Source organism: Ixodes scapularis, unplaced genomic scaffold (genome assembly GCF_016920785.2).
Source record: "Ixodes scapularis isolate PalLabHiFi unplaced genomic scaffold, ASM1692078v2 PGA_scaffold1__304_contigs__length_218370807, whole genome shotgun sequence".
Lineage (NCBI taxonomy): Eukaryota > Metazoa > Arthropoda > Arachnida > Ixodida > Ixodidae > Ixodes > Ixodes scapularis.
Genome location: NW_024609846.1, coordinates 33,941,389 through 33,957,767, shown reverse-complemented (window position 1 = coordinate 33,957,767; position 16,379 = coordinate 33,941,389). Strand labels below are relative to the sequence as shown.

General features: G+C 44.7%; 1 protein-coding gene across 1 annotated transcript in view; it reads left to right on the top strand.

The window, feature by feature from the left end:
* Positions 1 to 1,714: 1,714 nt before the first annotated feature.
* The window catches only part of LOC8052914 (chymotrypsinogen B-like), a 40,994-nt gene continuing 26,329 nt past the window's right edge, over positions 1,715 to 16,379 (top strand). Inside the window, exons 1-4 of the mRNA XM_040499558.2 lie at positions 1,715 to 1,766; positions 2,532 to 2,754; positions 3,232 to 3,472; positions 3,549 to 3,684. Coding sequence (XP_040355492.2) covers positions 1,715 to 1,766; positions 2,532 to 2,754; positions 3,232 to 3,472; positions 3,549 to 3,684 — 652 coding nt within the window. The remainder of the gene's footprint in view (positions 1,767 to 2,531; positions 2,755 to 3,231; positions 3,473 to 3,548; positions 3,685 to 16,379) is intronic.

Below are 16,379 nucleotides of genomic sequence, written 5' to 3'. Positions count from 1 at the left end.
GTTGTTTAAATCGTGACGCCCGATTCCTATCATATCGAATTGACATGGAGATGTCGAAACTTCAGTAGAGTTATTTCAGAACTCAAGACAAGTTTTCAGGCTTAAACTAGGGTCTCCAAACTTTCTCGTGGGCCGGGTTAGATGTTTGTCGCAACCTCGAGGGACAAAAAAACAACAACAACAGCAAGTAAATATAGATTAGAAACAAAGCCTACATAAATAGACCTATAAAAGCATTTAAATACAACGAATCAAAGTGAACGAATATTTAAAAAAAAAAGATACCAAGGTGTATTCACGAAAACCCTACATGCAAATAACAAGACTAGTGTGTAATAGAGATGGATATACCGTGTATACACGTATTTATATATATGTTCTGATTCAACATTTAGCTAATTATGATGTTATGCAATGATTGTAACCAGAAAACTTCACCAATCATAAATTAAAGCGAATATGAACTCTGGTGCATTCTCACAACGCAGAACGCTAATGGTAAATGGCAGGACTGGTGATGACAATAGGCGATACTTGTGATACAGGGCACTAAGTACAATATACAGGATTTCCAACAAAAGCAATTTAGAGGGTTTTCTTTCACCGCACAAATAAAATATACATCGCCGGTCGCTCATTCTCCCCCCAAAATGTTGCGCTAGAGGTTCGAATTAGATGCCAAAGTGTTAGCACTAAACGTTTATCTATTCAAGATTTGTAAGTAATTTTCTAAAATTTTCTGTGGGAAAATGGCGGCCGACGGAGCTCTCAAGTACATGGAGCTCTATGACGCCAGAAACCGAAAACGGACAACAATAGGCCCCATTTTTTCATTTTAATTTTCAGGAAATCACTCATAGCTTCTGAATAACATATCGGTTCGTGTTGAAACATTGGCATCTGGTTAGGACCACTAGCGCTACCTTTATTTGGGTGGAGAGTGAGCGCTCGGCGGACGTATATTTCATCTTTGCTGTGGAATGAACGTTTACATTTTTTTCTGTGACACTCTGTATATAAGAACTCGAAATACTTTTAGCGAAGTCATGCAGGCATGAACCAGGGGACTAAGATTTGAGATTCCGGTGGTAACAATGTGCAATAAATATAAATTAGCGGTAATCAGCACGAACACGAAGTGTTCGGTGTGCGTAGCAACGCCATTTCTTTTCACGCGTTTAATTTTGTGACAGTAGCAGGGGACACCTGCTGAAAACGGGTCGCAGGCCGGGGGTCACTGCAAGAACCCCGCCCAGCCGCGGACCTGTGGGAAGGCCTTCGAGTGCTGGATCTCGACCGCGGACCGGGTTTTGGATACCCCTGACTAAACGGTTATCCCATAGAGGTCATGAGTAGTATACATCAGCTTTATGTTCAATAGAATAATAGTAGAATTACTAAACTCTTCTGACACCTCAATGCCGAAACCTTTAGTGTGGTGTCAAATTAACGCAAGTTATTTCAAAAGTAGCTTACAGTTGCTTAGAAATTGGCGGTAACACCAGACGCTGCAAACGCATCTGCGCTGCGGCAAGACCACTTAATAGTTCAAATGTCATCACAGGAGCGGTTCGTATCTGCAGAAGGAAGGCAGCCGATCCTACGTTCCCACATCGACATAATCTCGCTTAACATGGATACGTAGCAGTTGGTATTTTCCCCTGAGTTTCGAAAAGGACAGCAGCGAGGAAGGCACTCGCCGATATTGAGAGCAATGAATTCACTCTTTCTCATATTCATATATGCCACTGCATTTATACCGCTTGGTAAGTGAGCTAATCGTCATTAATTAGCGAAGTGATCAAAGTTTTTCAAAGTGAGCCAACAGCATTGAAGATCACATGTATTTTTGACTTTTGGGCTTACCTTTGCACTATGTCTCACACAACATGCCTGTAGAGGACGCGCTTGCATGTGTCTCTCGTTACTTGATTGCAGGAGCTAATGTGCACTCACTCAGTCAAAAGTAAAAATATGATTTCTCACGTTGGCGACTTTGTTGCTTGTCTCGGAATGTCTGTGGAATTTAACTGGCTGAAAAAGTGAGTCACAATTTAAGCGCGTTCAAATTTATATTTTTCTTTTTATCCACCCCAGTGAAAAATAATATTTGTATGAGAAATTTCTTCGTGCAATGCACACATATGATCAGATAAGATCACAAAAGAACGTAAAAGAATCATACGTGTCAAACGTATAAAGTGCGACATAGCAAAAACACATTACCTTTTTGTATTTTCTGTTTTTATTGTACACCTGCAATGTTCTCATCAGCGAAATTTCATTGGCATATGTGTTCAACGCGGGTACCGACTTGACGCTTGAAGAAAACGCTTATGTTCTTTTTGTTATAGTTTTGTCCAGTGTACTAAGAGCATGTCAACATATTTATTTTGTCCTCAAGGAACAAGTGTATTCTTGAGATCGAGAAAATTCATACATACATCCTCTCTTCGTTTTCTTTTTTTGTAAACACAAATTTTAGCGCAAATCGTGCTCTTCAACTTCCACTTCCAACCTAAATATTACAGGATCTGCACGTCTCGACCGCACAGACCGACATAACGACCCGCGGTGTAGCTGTGGGAAGCGTCAGAAAGCAAAAATTGTTTCTTCGAGAATCATTAATGGTACGGAGGCTCCACCGGAACACTGGCCGTGGGTGGTGGGAATCTATGATTCAACCGACACCTTAGTATGTGGAGGGTCCTTAATCAACGAGGAATATGTGGTGACCGCTGTGCACTGCTTTGTGTAAGTGCCTGGTATTTTTTTTACTGCAACACTTTATTATGATTTATTTCCCTAGAATGACTAATTTGTTGTCTCAACTATTTACAGTCGTCTCTTTGTTTGTTTGTAGCTGTATTGACACTATGCTTATGCAATTTGTTTTTGGGGCGTAAAGCAAATCACGTTGTTCTAAATTCCACGACTAAAACATATCCAGAATCTGATGTCGTCGCACACTTAGCCGTACCACTCGATTGCCAAGTTTTTGGTTTAAGGTATTCTTACTCTTCAGGCATTTAAAATACATATAGGGTGGAAGTTTGGATCTAGACACCATTATAAAGTTGTAAATTAATGAGGAAAACAAGCTTGTGTTTGGTCAGAGTGCATCGGAAAGTTTGCACCTAAATTGTACTCATCAAATTCAAATTGTCTTTGGAAAAATTGTTTTTCTTATTTCGCGAGTGTAATTGTTTTGCTTTATTCTTTTACTTCAAGAAATAAAGATGCGTGTGAGTTTTCAATTCGTCTTGGAACCATTCTCAGAACCAATTTCTCTCAATGTATCATTAACCAACAAGATTCAACTGCACAAAACATGGCAGTCAATCAAGCAAAATTACCCAGAGAAGTAGATGAAGGCAACGTCTTAGTCAACAAGGCTTCAGAAATCCAAGTGATCTGTGTTGAAGTTGAAAGCATCTGCACTCCTATACAAAAGGATTGTGGCCCTTTCTTGGTGCGTACTGAGCAAGAGTCCTAACACCAGAAAAGTTGGGCCTTATTCTGTTCTTTTAATCGTATTGCTCTTACAGAAAGACATTGCTGTTGTAAAATTAAAGAATAAAGTCAACTACTCAGAAAATATTCAGCCAATATGCCTTCCGGAAAACGGTGTCGATCCTCCAACAAGCAGTCCAGCCTATACCGTGGGCTGGGGAAAACTGTATGGTAAATTCCCTGATTTTACTATTTTATTAAAGACTCTCATCTTTCTCAGATAAAACGGCGCAACTTTGCATTCTTCTACTTTTATATATTTGACTGGTAATTAGAATTGATGTATAACTGTTCCACTAGGAAGAGGGGCAAAAGAAAAAAATGCCCTTTTCCTCTCACTCTGCGCTTCGTCTGCTAGTCTAGTAGGCTGTAACTAACATCCATCTGGCGTTCAAACTCTGTTTAAAATCGCGTAATTTTGGAAATTTCAAGTGCATATGCGCGGATTTAAGTATGCAAGTTATCGTCTAACGCTACGCTTGACAAAAATTTACTAACCGGGTCCAATTGCTCTGTTACCTGTGTACCAAAAATAAATGGAAAAATTGTTTTAAGAGTGGCCGGTCTCTCCGGCGAAAAGTAAATCCGGTTGCTGCAGCCTTTTTACTATTCTAAGTTCGTACCGGTGTAGGCCTTTAGCAGCAGCGAGTGCGAGTCTGGAATAATAAATAAAAACGTTCACTTCTGACGCAATAGGCGCAGAGGTTAAGGGTAGTACTGCTGACTGATTCCACTGCTATTTGAAGTAACGGAACAAAGATACTGGAGTTCATCATTTACTAAAATAAAGCAACATAGCGATATACGTTGATCTGGGAGTAGTCATAAATATTCTGAGAACGCGAACCACTTAACAACCGCAACCGCGAGCAACAGTTCGATGTTCAGTACAGCCCTCCGTTACAGCCCAAAGATGGAGAACGGCAACCTCCCGGTTTGTCGTCTGCTAGCGGAATTGGGCGCGTGCCCTCTCTCTCGTTTTACCCCGCCCAACCTGATAAATTTCCCGAATGTGTGGAGAGGGTGCTGCGGTCGAACAAAATGGCGATAGGGAAATTGATGCATGAGCATGTTTCAACTCTCGGAAACATAAATTGAAGATTCCTTTCCAGCTACATTTTGTACTAATTCTTAAAATAAAAAGAATCTAGTCACGTTGTGACGGTCAACAAAGGTTAACGGCTCTCTGGTGTCGCTCAGGAGATCGCGACTCCGGAAAGCCGATAGAAATAACTTTTTGACAATATCCAGCCACACCCGGCGGCGGAGATGAGCCTTCAACTGTGAGTTGTAGATGATAAAATCGAGTGAGTGTCATTACTTCAAAATATCAATATTAAGAAACATTTTGCTACAAAAAGTTACAAGCTGCAACAGCAATTATCACGAGAAAACTTGCACCCGCCTTGCAAGTGTACCCCATGTTCATCGACAATACAGCGTTAAGTGCTGCTCCATTCACGAAATGTTCCGAGCACAGTCGAGAGGATAGCGTTGGGGAAATTCATTTTCGGTTTACGGACGCAACCCACTACCGCCGGAGATTGGGGTCATGTGGAAAGCGATGGTGCTTGAAGACATTGCAGCCGCACTAGCCGAATTCTGTGCGAGCTACATAGGTCCTCGGTCAGTATCCTACGCTTTCTGTCGTCACTCGTGCACCTTATAACTAAGGTGTGCATTTTCCGGTTTTAACCGAAAAACACCGATAAACATCCGTCGGTGACTAAAATATAAAATCGTTTAAAACTGAAAAACACCGGTGGTTGGATATTTTCGCCCTGGTTAAAACCGAAAAACACCGGTCGTTGCTAGTTTCCGACCTAGCGAAACCCTTTCCCCGTAGAGGTTCGTCAAACGTGTTATCTCGTGGATCCTGCATTCTTCCCAACGAGGTTGAGGGGCTTAGAGTGATAAACCGGAAGTTCGGAAGTGGCACCCCCCCGGTTGCCACCATGTTTTACACAAATGTGACCACTCGTCACGTGACCTAACAAAAGGAGTGACGTCATCGGTAAGATGGCAGCGCCCAGAGCTAGTAAATGCGAGTTTGCTCGGTGCGCGGTAGCCGTGATGTGCAGCTGCTTTCCGACGACTTCGGGCTTCTTCGTGCTGGCTGACGCAAGTATAATGTGAAAACATGAAGGAATGAGACTTTATACCCTTTTTGCGCGAGATCGCTCTTGATCATCTGGATAGTAACGCTTGTGAGAAAGCATCAGCCGTATCGCCGTACCGGTGCTCGGATTACCGAATGTGTTGTTCGAGGATTGATAGAACTCTGAGTGCTTTTAGCATGCGATTTTCGCATTCTCATAGCTTTGGTTGAACGTTGGAACGTCTGAGAATCGACGCTAAATTTATGCGTCGGACGTAGGGCCTAGGGGAATTCGTTTCAGCCCTAGGAAACTGCATAATCACAGCCAACTTTTAGCGAGGAAGCTCCTGCGATCTTTACGTATTGCGCTAATCGGTGATTCTACATTCGATCGCTTTTCTTCCTTTTTTTGTCAGTGCGAAGTGCACACTTATTTTCAGCGGCGAGGTAGACGTTTTATTGAGTGTGGGCATGAATAAATCGTTGCGGGCACCTACTTTAAAGCTATTCAACTTGCTATAAGAACAACTGTTTTGGTGTACGCATAGATTAACTGCACATTTTTCTATTTCGTAGCATTTATTGCAGGAATACTTTTTTTCTAATTATGAGTGCATTGTATTTTCGGTCAATTATTTACTTGTTCTAATTACCTGGACAAGATAATTCGTATTTGTGTTCACCCCTTGCCCGAAGAGCAGTCTTGTTGAAAAATTTTGCCACATCCTTTCGGTCTCTTCAATAGACTTTTTTCAAAAGTGTAAGTTACCTATACTTTGTATCACCGTAATTCGGAAAAGGGCAACCGCCACAGCCCCCTCGAGCCTATCAGAGAGAGGGAGTGAAGGTATGTGACAAATCTGCGCGGACGAGCACTCTGATGATATGTTGTCATGTGACTCTCTTCAACGTGCATATTGACTCACCAAGACTGTAGCCTTTGCCGTTTGCCAAATTGTGATGGAACGAATTACAGTAGCTACTACTCTAAAGGGAAGATGGGGCACTTCTACATTTGAGAAAAAACGCTTGAATTGCGTTCATTTGGCCTTTAGAATAACAGATATCAAAATTATATTTCAATGCGACGCGCCGGAGAGCCACAAGAGCAATTTCAAAATACGACTGAAGCCCCGCCTCCCTAGCCTTGGGCAGCCAAAAGCGCCGTCGATGACGTCACGGACAGCGACTGTCTTTCGCGTTTTTCTCGCGTTTAACAATACTTACGCAGCAAATGGTTTGGGTATTCGGGTTCACGGGGTAAAAATATACTAGAATTCACTTCTAACTCATTTTTTCCAAGAAGCTCCGTAGCTTCCCTTAATTACCCAAGGCCTTCATACTTTGGGCATTTGTTCGTCAACAATGTTATGTCCGCCGCCACTGTGAACTCGGCTCAGCGCCTATTGGACTCTAGTGCTGTGCTGCGTTCGACGTGAACTTCGCCCATTCGTGTGCTCTACGCCTAAAAAAAAATTGTGACAATTGCGTTGCTTGATGGGGTTTTGCAAATGGTCTATTTTGTCATTCGTATCGAAATTGTCCTGCTATAGAACAATGTATCAACACATTTAATTAAACTAGATGCCCAGAGATGCGTTCGTCTTTGTAATTAACAAGTTACAGCAATAATTATTTCTTACGAGTGTAATATTTATTTTTGGTAGCTGGGTTGGTTTTGTGCTCATTAATGTCAGTGTGCTATGATGTTATTAACATGTGTGTAGTTTTAAGTATCCTCTCCGCAATGCTTACGAAGGCCCCGGGAGGGAATAAAACAGTAAATAACATTTTCACATCACTGGAGGGAATACGTTAATAAATAACATTTTCACATCACTACAGTTTGTTTTCGGATGCACCACATGTTCAGAAGAAATGAAACGACTGCATCCCCGTGCAACAAGTCTGCCAGTCTGGTATGTCCCATTAATTAATACTGAGGGGTCAGAGATGGTGATGGTCCTCAAAAGGTCCAGCGTGTGCAGTAAACACACTTCTTGGTGTCTAGACTCTGAAGGCGTAAAGGCAAGCGTAAATATGTTTTTGGTTAGTGTATCAAATGTGTTTATTTCCAATTGATTACATAATTATGGATTCTTAGCAAATGGTTTCATAATAAGTTCTTTCTGTGACAGTCTCGTGTCAGGCGTTTAGTTGTTGTACCTGTACTCGTTGTTGTCGGATGAAGCTCCTGGCACGTCTGAGTTCAGTTTGGTCGAGTGGCAACTTCTACTGACCGATGCCATCTTGTAATCATACGTCATGTGCCGCACCTGACATCTGATGCACTGGAGCTGCAGGGCTGGCCTCTAATCCGCATATTTTCCTGGTAGCTTTCTGCGTCAATGCAGCAAGCTCGGCATGTATTGGTTATGTGGCTGTGCCTTTTGCTGTACCGTTGACGTGATAGCTGGCAACAATGTTTGTTTGCTATCCAAGCCATTTCACTTCCATTTCGTAATGGAGACTTATTCTGCATCCCACGACCACTACAACTTGTGCAACTCTTGTGGGGCAAAGTGAAGTCTCGTGATGCTTGCAGTCCACTTTTGAGAGCAACCAACCATTCTATTTCGTCAAGTCACTCAGCGGCATTCTCATTAAAAGTTAGAAATAGTTTGCTTCGTGGCGTGGACACAGATAATTAGTGTCAGCAAATTATTAGGTATTGTCCTTGGACGACAACCGACACCAAATCAACTTTCCTTGCATTGCCGCTCACCTGCTTTGTCGTGCTTACCTCCCATCGAGGTGAAGAGGATCAGAAGCTTCGGGGTAATGTTGGCACCAGGTACAAAGGCCACCGAAGATAATCCTCAATGCTTCGCGGACGCTCGTCGAAACATGGTCGAGGGTCGTTCAGCTTGAACCCTTGCAGGCCAATTCATTGGTATGGGTACTTCCAGTAGACATGGTCGGCCTCATGCAATGGTAGCAGAGTGGTTTTCGGTCGACCATTCGCAGCACCTCCGTTTTCCTCGGTGTATTTTGTTCAGCGCGGACCTACGCTGGTTCTTCCTCATGTCGGGAATGCTTCGTGTTGGGGTGTCTCGTTAAATTGGTATTGGATAGTAACAGGTGGCCGGTGGCGGTCGTCGTGACTTTGTGGCATAAGCCGCCTCCGGTTCGTCAGATGCCGCTTCGCTCGAATAAGTCTCCAGTTGAAATGCCTGTCGAACTTGTTCCAAAACAATCTCGGCAATCAAAATAAAACCCAGGCAACTGATGGCAGGAAGTAGCTTCCTGATCTCCCCCGTACAACGTTGTGGATGATGTCGCGGATGCCTGGGAGACTGGCGTCGAAGTTGCAGCTGGATGACTCAAGTGTCGAGACTCTGGGGAGTTGTTGATATTGGCAGGCTCGGGTTTGCAGTGTACATCAAATGTTGGAAACCTCGGTAATATGAACCCTTCGACTGTTGTCGTGGGGTTGCGAACAAGGCTGCCGAAGGTGTTGTGCCCCACATGAGGGACATGAGATTCTTAGCTTCTTGTCTTCTGTAGCATCAGGGTTGGCATGGGTGTTCGATCAGGCATCCTCCTCGAAGGCGATGACGCTCTCGTTGGGACCGTGCCCTGGAGAGAATCAGGAATTCGGCTCTCTCTCATCAATGTTGGCTGATGAACATGTACTTCAGCTCGATATTGCAAACTTCCCACGACGTTAAAGAGGATTCGTAGTTCTCAAACCAGTGCCTGGTAGTTTCTTCCACGAGAAGTACAGGTCCTGCAGTAGCTGGTTGTCCGTCTACCCACTATGGCAGGCGACACGGTCATATATTTCAATCCAGCCTTCGACGTCTTCATACATCTTTCGTGAAAGGGCATCGGAGTGCGAGATGCGACGGGCATGCAAACGATGGTGGGAGCGGACGTGGTTTGCTGCTACAGATTTGTCATTGTTGGCTTCGTCAGGTTCGGTTTTTCTGGCAAAAGACTGAATTCCGGTGGTTCTTGCTGGTAGCAGCGACTGGCTCAGATTTCAGGTTCTTCGTGGTGTATGTCCAAGGTTCGTCCTTGTGGTAATCGCTCGTATTTTGGTTTTTCTGAAAAGCTAGGGATAGGACTTGGTTCACGGCTGGCCGGAGGTTTAAGACAAGGGATAGTCCGCCACCCATGTCCCGTTATCGGGCAACTCGGCTGAGGAGCTGCCAGGGTGCACACAGAGTGAAGGGCTACGGGCAAAGTACCCAGCACCTTTACCAAAACATACGATGACAGCTGTGCATGGCCTGGAACTTTCCAGAACAGTAAATATTAATAGAAGATAGTACTGGAGCAAGCATCCGTGACAATATACAAAACCTGACAGAAGAGAGTCTATCCTTACCGCTAAAAAAGCTGCATTGTTTTAAAGGCATTCTGTCCGAACAAATCCTCTCCTTCGGGGTTTGGCGACTGCCGTGAACGAACTGAATAGATGTGGGACCACTTTTCTGGTAATGAGCCGCTCCAGACTGTCGTCGCAAAGCGGCGTGAACGGGTGAACTGGGTAGGTAACACGCGCGATAAAATGTCCCTACAGCTTGCAATTCGCGTACCGAGTGTTGATGAAACTTCTGTCGACGAAACGTGCGACAGACCAGGGGAATCAATACCAACTGCAACACCTGTGCTCCGCGAAAGTGCACGTCTACGCCAGAACAATTTAGGAACCAGCACAGCATCACCTGAAGCACGGCAGAGGAACTACCAAATTGAATGCAGCTCTCCGGTGCGCCGCACAACGAAAGTGAGCCTTCGGTCATTTGAACGAAGCGGTACCACGATTGAAACTGCCAAGCACGATCGACTCACGCAATTTCCGTTGCTAAACTGTGTATCCAGATACATTGCACACGCTTCACTGCAGACCTGGAAGATTCCGATGGTCAACGAGAGCACAGAAACGTTGCCTTGAAATTTACTTGCAGTATCCGAATCAATCCGAGGTCCGAGCAACGTAGGGCCGATTGTCTCTTTCGTGGCAATATCCCCGTTGGTCACCAGCGAAATGCACACCGTTCCTCCTTCTGTTCACGTTATACCTACGTCAGACACCACGCTGAACTCTGAAGTCGCTTTCGACCGGCCTCATATGACGGCTTCCGCGTCTGAAATCAACTCGCCGACACGAACGACAAGAAACAAAGCATCCGACAAGCTCCGTCCCAGCTGGGACCAGCCGCTGCTTGGGCGCTGCCATCTTTCCTGTGACGTCACGTATTTGGTTTGGTCATGTCACGAGTGGTCATATTTGCGTACAATGGCAGCCGCCTTATGGGGGTCACTTTCGAGTGCAGACCGGAACCCCGGTTTATCGCTCTAAGCCCCTCTACCTCGTTGATTCTTCCAGTGTTTATGCATGGCTTGCAGGTGGCGTCAGTGCGCCCTCCTTTCTGGGGGTCAAAAGCGTCTAGTGAACGCAGTAGAAGCTAAGCTCTCATACGCCTTTCCCCTATTGTGTCTCCCATGGCCCCCTTTTGTGGAAAAATTAACGCAGTGGAGGGTAGGCTCTCACGTGCCTTTTCTTCATTGTGTCTGGCCAAGTGATGTTGGTGCAAGCCATGTATTCAGAGGTTGCTGTGGTTCCTGGAAGACACTGCCAACGTCCGCGTCGTACAGGAGGGTGCGTTTTCATAATTGCGGGTTGCGAACCGCAACGCAAAAAACGGTTGCGAACCGCAACCGTTCCTTGCGTGTAGATGCAAGCATGAAAGTATGCTTGCATCTACTATAATAACAAATTGTGAGAAATAGTTGCTTTCTAGAGAAGAAGTGTATGCACTATGTGAATAAAATTGGAACTCTCTGTCTGTGATCAATCGCTTTTTTTTCCACCGATAATCACTGATTTTAGCCTCGTCGTGAGACGTTCCACCGAAATACACCGGTGTTTTGAAAATAAATAAACACCGAAAAACATCCGCCGATTTTTCTCACAAATAAACACCGGAAAGTACACACCCTACTTATAACCAAGCAATGGTGTGCCGATGACCGGGGAACTGTCGCTATTGAAGCCCGTGGCTCGAATTAAGTTTCTGAGTTGAAAACAGAGAAGATGTGTGTAGTGATGAATTTTAAAAGATGCATTCTTGGTATTTGCTAGCGTCCTCCTCAGTGTAGCTCCAGCTTTGTAAACAAGTTACATGATGCTATCCATCTTGTAACAACGCGTTTTCCTGACTCCCTAATTTTTCTTTTCGGCGATTTCAATTTCCCTGATATCGTGTGGTTAGACCATTACCCTGTTCCAAGCCTTTCGTCATCTCAGTGCAGCGAGTTTGTAAACATGTATTCAGACTTTAACCTTCGTCAACTAGTTAACCAACCTACCAGAGTTACTGCGAGCAGTTCAAGTATACTGGACTTGGTCCTTACCACTTGCCCCGACCTTGTCTTGCCGATTTCTTATTTGTCCGACTTTAGAGACCATTCAGTAATGCACTTTTATTTCAAAATTCAAAAAACGCAAAACCTGTTAAAAACGTAAAGCTAATTAGGGATTACAGTAAGGCCAATTTTGCAGCTATTAACAATGAACGTTGTGTATTTATGGGTTTCTTTTTGCTGACTTTCGACCAGCGCACGGTCCAATACAGCTGGAATGTATTTAAAGAAATCGTACACAGACGTACAAATACGTACATTCCATGGTATTTCATAAAATATGTCGTACAGTCACCATGGTATAACGTTACTCTAAATAAACTTGCCAATAAAAATAAGCGTTTGTTCCGTGCGGCAAAAGGCTCAACAAGCGAAAATCGTTGGACATCCTATAAACTAGCCGAATAGAGTTATAACAATGCGGTTAGAGATGCTAAGTTTACCTTTTTCACTACAACGTTACCGTAAATGTTAATAAACAACCCTAAACCGTTTTGGAATGTCGTAAATCAAAAAGAACGTTATTTTTTATCGCTAACGCATGGGGATGGAGAGTTGGTGCCAAGAGATGATTGTGCGAGTTTACTGAACGACATATTTTCAAGGGATTTTTCCGCCGTTGGAGACTGTCCCAACCCGAAATTTCAATCACCGAACTTTTTCCCAATGTTTCCAATATCAATTGATCCTATAGGTATAATTAAACTCATTGATTCCCTTAAACTGTCCTCATCCACTGGTGTTAATGAAATTAATTCTAAATTTTTTAAGAGCACTAAGGATTATTCATCTATCATTTTGGCTAAAATTTCTCTGCAATCCTTAGGGGAATCATATCTGCCTGGTGATTGGAAAGTGGGAAGGGTGGTTCCTCTACACAAGGGCGGGAGTAAGCATTCACCCAACAACTTTCGTCCAGTATCTTTAACAAGCGTTCCTTGCAAAATTTTCGAATACGTCATCTACTCCCACCTTGCTAACTTTCCTGATTCTAATGCATTTTTCAGTCTGTACCAACATGGCTTTCGTAAAACATTTTCCTGTGAAACGCAACTTTTATCTTTGACTCATCATCTGCATTCCATTCTTGACCGCGGGTCCCAGGCGGACTGCGTACTCCTCGATTTCTCGAAAGCTTTCGATAAGATCAGTCACCAATTATTGCTTTTTAAGCTGAGTAAACTTAATATTGACTTAAGCGTTTTTCAGTGGATTTAACATTTTCTTTCTCATCGCTCACAATTCGTAACTGTTAATGGCTCTAATTCCCATTTAACACCTGTTAACTCTGGTTTTCCCCAAAGGTCGGTTTTAGGGCCCTTTCTCCTTCTTATTCACATCAACGATCTGCCAGCAATCATTTCATCCTCTGTGTGTTTATTTCCAGATGATTGCGTTATTTACCGGGAAATTTCTACCGACAGTGACACAACCTTATTGCAGTCAGATCTAATTTCAATATCTAACCGGTGCCGCACATGGCTAATGGAACTAAACATCACCAAGCGCAAGTCAATGCGTGTGTCCCGTCGTAATGCCGTTTGACCTACTTACTACCTTAATAGCGCTCCACTGGAGCCTGTGCATTGTTATAAATACCTTGGCATCCACATAACATCTGACCTTTCATGGAATATTCATATTGAACATGTTTTTAACAATGCTAACCGCATGCTAGGCTTTTTAAGAAGGAATTTTAGTTATGTGCCATCATCTCTCAAACTCCTTTATAAATCACTTGTTAGATCGAAGCTGGAATAAGCAGCCTCCGTTTGGGACCCCGACATGGAGTACCTCGTTCAATCATTGGAGGCCGTCCAGAACAAATCCGCACGTTTCATACTTTCCAACTACCACCGTAGTTCTAGTGTAACCTCCATGAAACTATCGTTATCATTATCCACTCTTGCTTTATGTAGCTCATCTGTCCCTTTTTCACAAAATTTATCATATTTCCGACCATGCGTCACAATCTACTAACCCCTCCATATTATATTTCCCGTCGTTTAGATCATAAGAACAAAGTCGGCGTCTTTCCATGCAACACTAATGCATTTTTTATTCATTCATTCCGCGCACTTCTGTAGAATGGAACCTCCTTCCTCATGACATTGCCACCATTGATGACCTATGCATTCTTAAAGATGCTCTAACTTTTTTTTTTTTATGTATGACTGTGCTTATTTTTTCTGTTGTTATTTTTTTGTATTTCCCACTCCCCCCTGTAATGTCTTCGGACCTTGAGGGTAAATAAATAAATAAATATATAAATAGATAGCGCGAACGAAGTTCGGTCGATGCATACATCCAACACCGGCGAAGCCTCTCTTTCCGGAATTTTCACTCTTTGTAACGCACCAGCAAGGGGGAAATGGCCGGTAGTTCTTTCCCCTTTTCTCTCTCGCCCCTTTTTAGTAAAATGGTCTATAGCGATAGCAGTTAGTTGGAACCCCCTGAGAAAAATTCATGGGCGTCCTTTACAAAATCGTTCCGTGACGTAACCAATCACATTATTGCTACCAGCCGATGGATGCCGCACGCGCTAACTTCGTAAAAAGAGGAAGATATTACGCAGTCAAGCCGGAATCGAACCTACGACATATAAAGGACAGCAATCGTTTAATCTACAGTCTATGGTTGTACCAGGTCAGCCATCGACAAGAAAAATTTCAGTGAATTAAAGGCGGTATACATACCATTTCTCTCCATCTTCGAGTACGTTTCGGCTTCAGGTAAGCCTCGTTTGTGTGCGCGAGGCCAGAGAACGGTACAAGACACCCAGCGAGTGCTGGAGAGTGGACGTTCGAAAGTGATGCCCAGACGTTTTTGTCTCGCCGGTGACCCTACGGGGAAAAAAATGAACAAAAACTAAGGGAGAGGAGAACATGAGAGCGCGCGAGGATGTGAGAACACCAAGATCTGGTTAGAATTATTAGTGGCTGAACGCAAGGTTAACTGCCTTTTTCTCTACTCACTGTTCGAAATAGAACGCCGGACACCGGTGTTCGTCGTTCGAACCGATACCAGCTAGAAATCAAGGCCTGCGGGTGACGACCTTCTACTGAATACCCGAACCGCCCTAAGCAGTAAGCACGCTGTAGCTCTTTGACTGGCGCCGCAAAAAGGCAGACGTGTCTGCCTTAGCGTCGCCATGTGCTAGTGTCGCGCTTTTTGAGACGCTGCACGACGGCTGGTGGCGATGCTAACGCACGTTAGGCGACGCTGTGTAGATCCAGTGTGATGACATTACGGAAACGTTTGTGTGTGTGTGTGTGTGTGTGTGTGTGAGTAATAGGGGTGAGGGTGGCGTAGGTGCAGGCCTTGTCTCCTAGGTGGTTTTGTTCAAACGCGTTGAAACAATGAGTGGATACAAAGGCAGCTAGGTCTGCGTCTACCACCAGACCTTCCAACCAGGGCTCAGTATTCTCATGTGGCGGCCCGAGTAGACAAGCTTCAGACGCGTAGGGTCCTGCGACGTAGACCGCGGAAGCGGACGGCGGCCGCAAGGGTGAAACCCGGCATCGCGCATTCCGGAGTGGGAAAACTCGGTGCCCGAGCGTCAGGTGACCGTCGACTCAAGAGCCAGACCTCTTAATGGATTCTCCCTCGCCTAACTAAAGACAACTTGCCGAAAGGGAGTGTTCGTCTGATGCTCGTTACGGGAACTCGTCTTTCGGTCCGCCTCGTTAACGTTATTATACTTGTGTAGTCCTCGTTAAACAGTTATCTCGTTTTATTCTACTATATACCTAGATTGAAGTTCCTTCGCGACCACAATTGGCGCCTTGGTATTTTGGAAGCAACCTTTTCTCGGCGAGAGCCGTGGCTAACGGCGACGACCACGCCCAAACATCGGCGCAGCAGGGAGAGGTATAGCAACCATCCTCCGCGGCATGACAACGCTCTGAAAGTCCCACCGTTCTGGCCTGCTGACCCTGCGCTATAATTTGCCTAAGTGGAGGCCCAGTTCAGCACCCGGAGGATTACGGCACAAATGACGAGGTTTCATGACGTCATTGCTGCACTGTCACCAACTGAGGAAGTTGAGGTCCGGGACATCATCCTGACTCCTCCCGATGACCACCCTGGGGCAAACTGAAGCTCGAACTCGTACGACGCACTTCGGCCGTCAGGCATTGTTGGAGACGTTTCATTCTGGCGCCGAAGATCTTGGAGACAGGAAAACCTCCCAGATGCTTCGCAGCATGACTCAGCGGCTCGGAGGAAAGGCGACAAAAGTGGACGACTTCATCCTGCACCAGCTGTTCCCGCAGCGCCTTCCCGCCAACGTATACATGGTTTTGGCGGCAGCGGACGGCATTCCGCTCCACGACCTCGCGGCTCTCGCGGACAAGGTGCTTCAGGTGGTGTCGCGTACACTCTCAAGCATCCA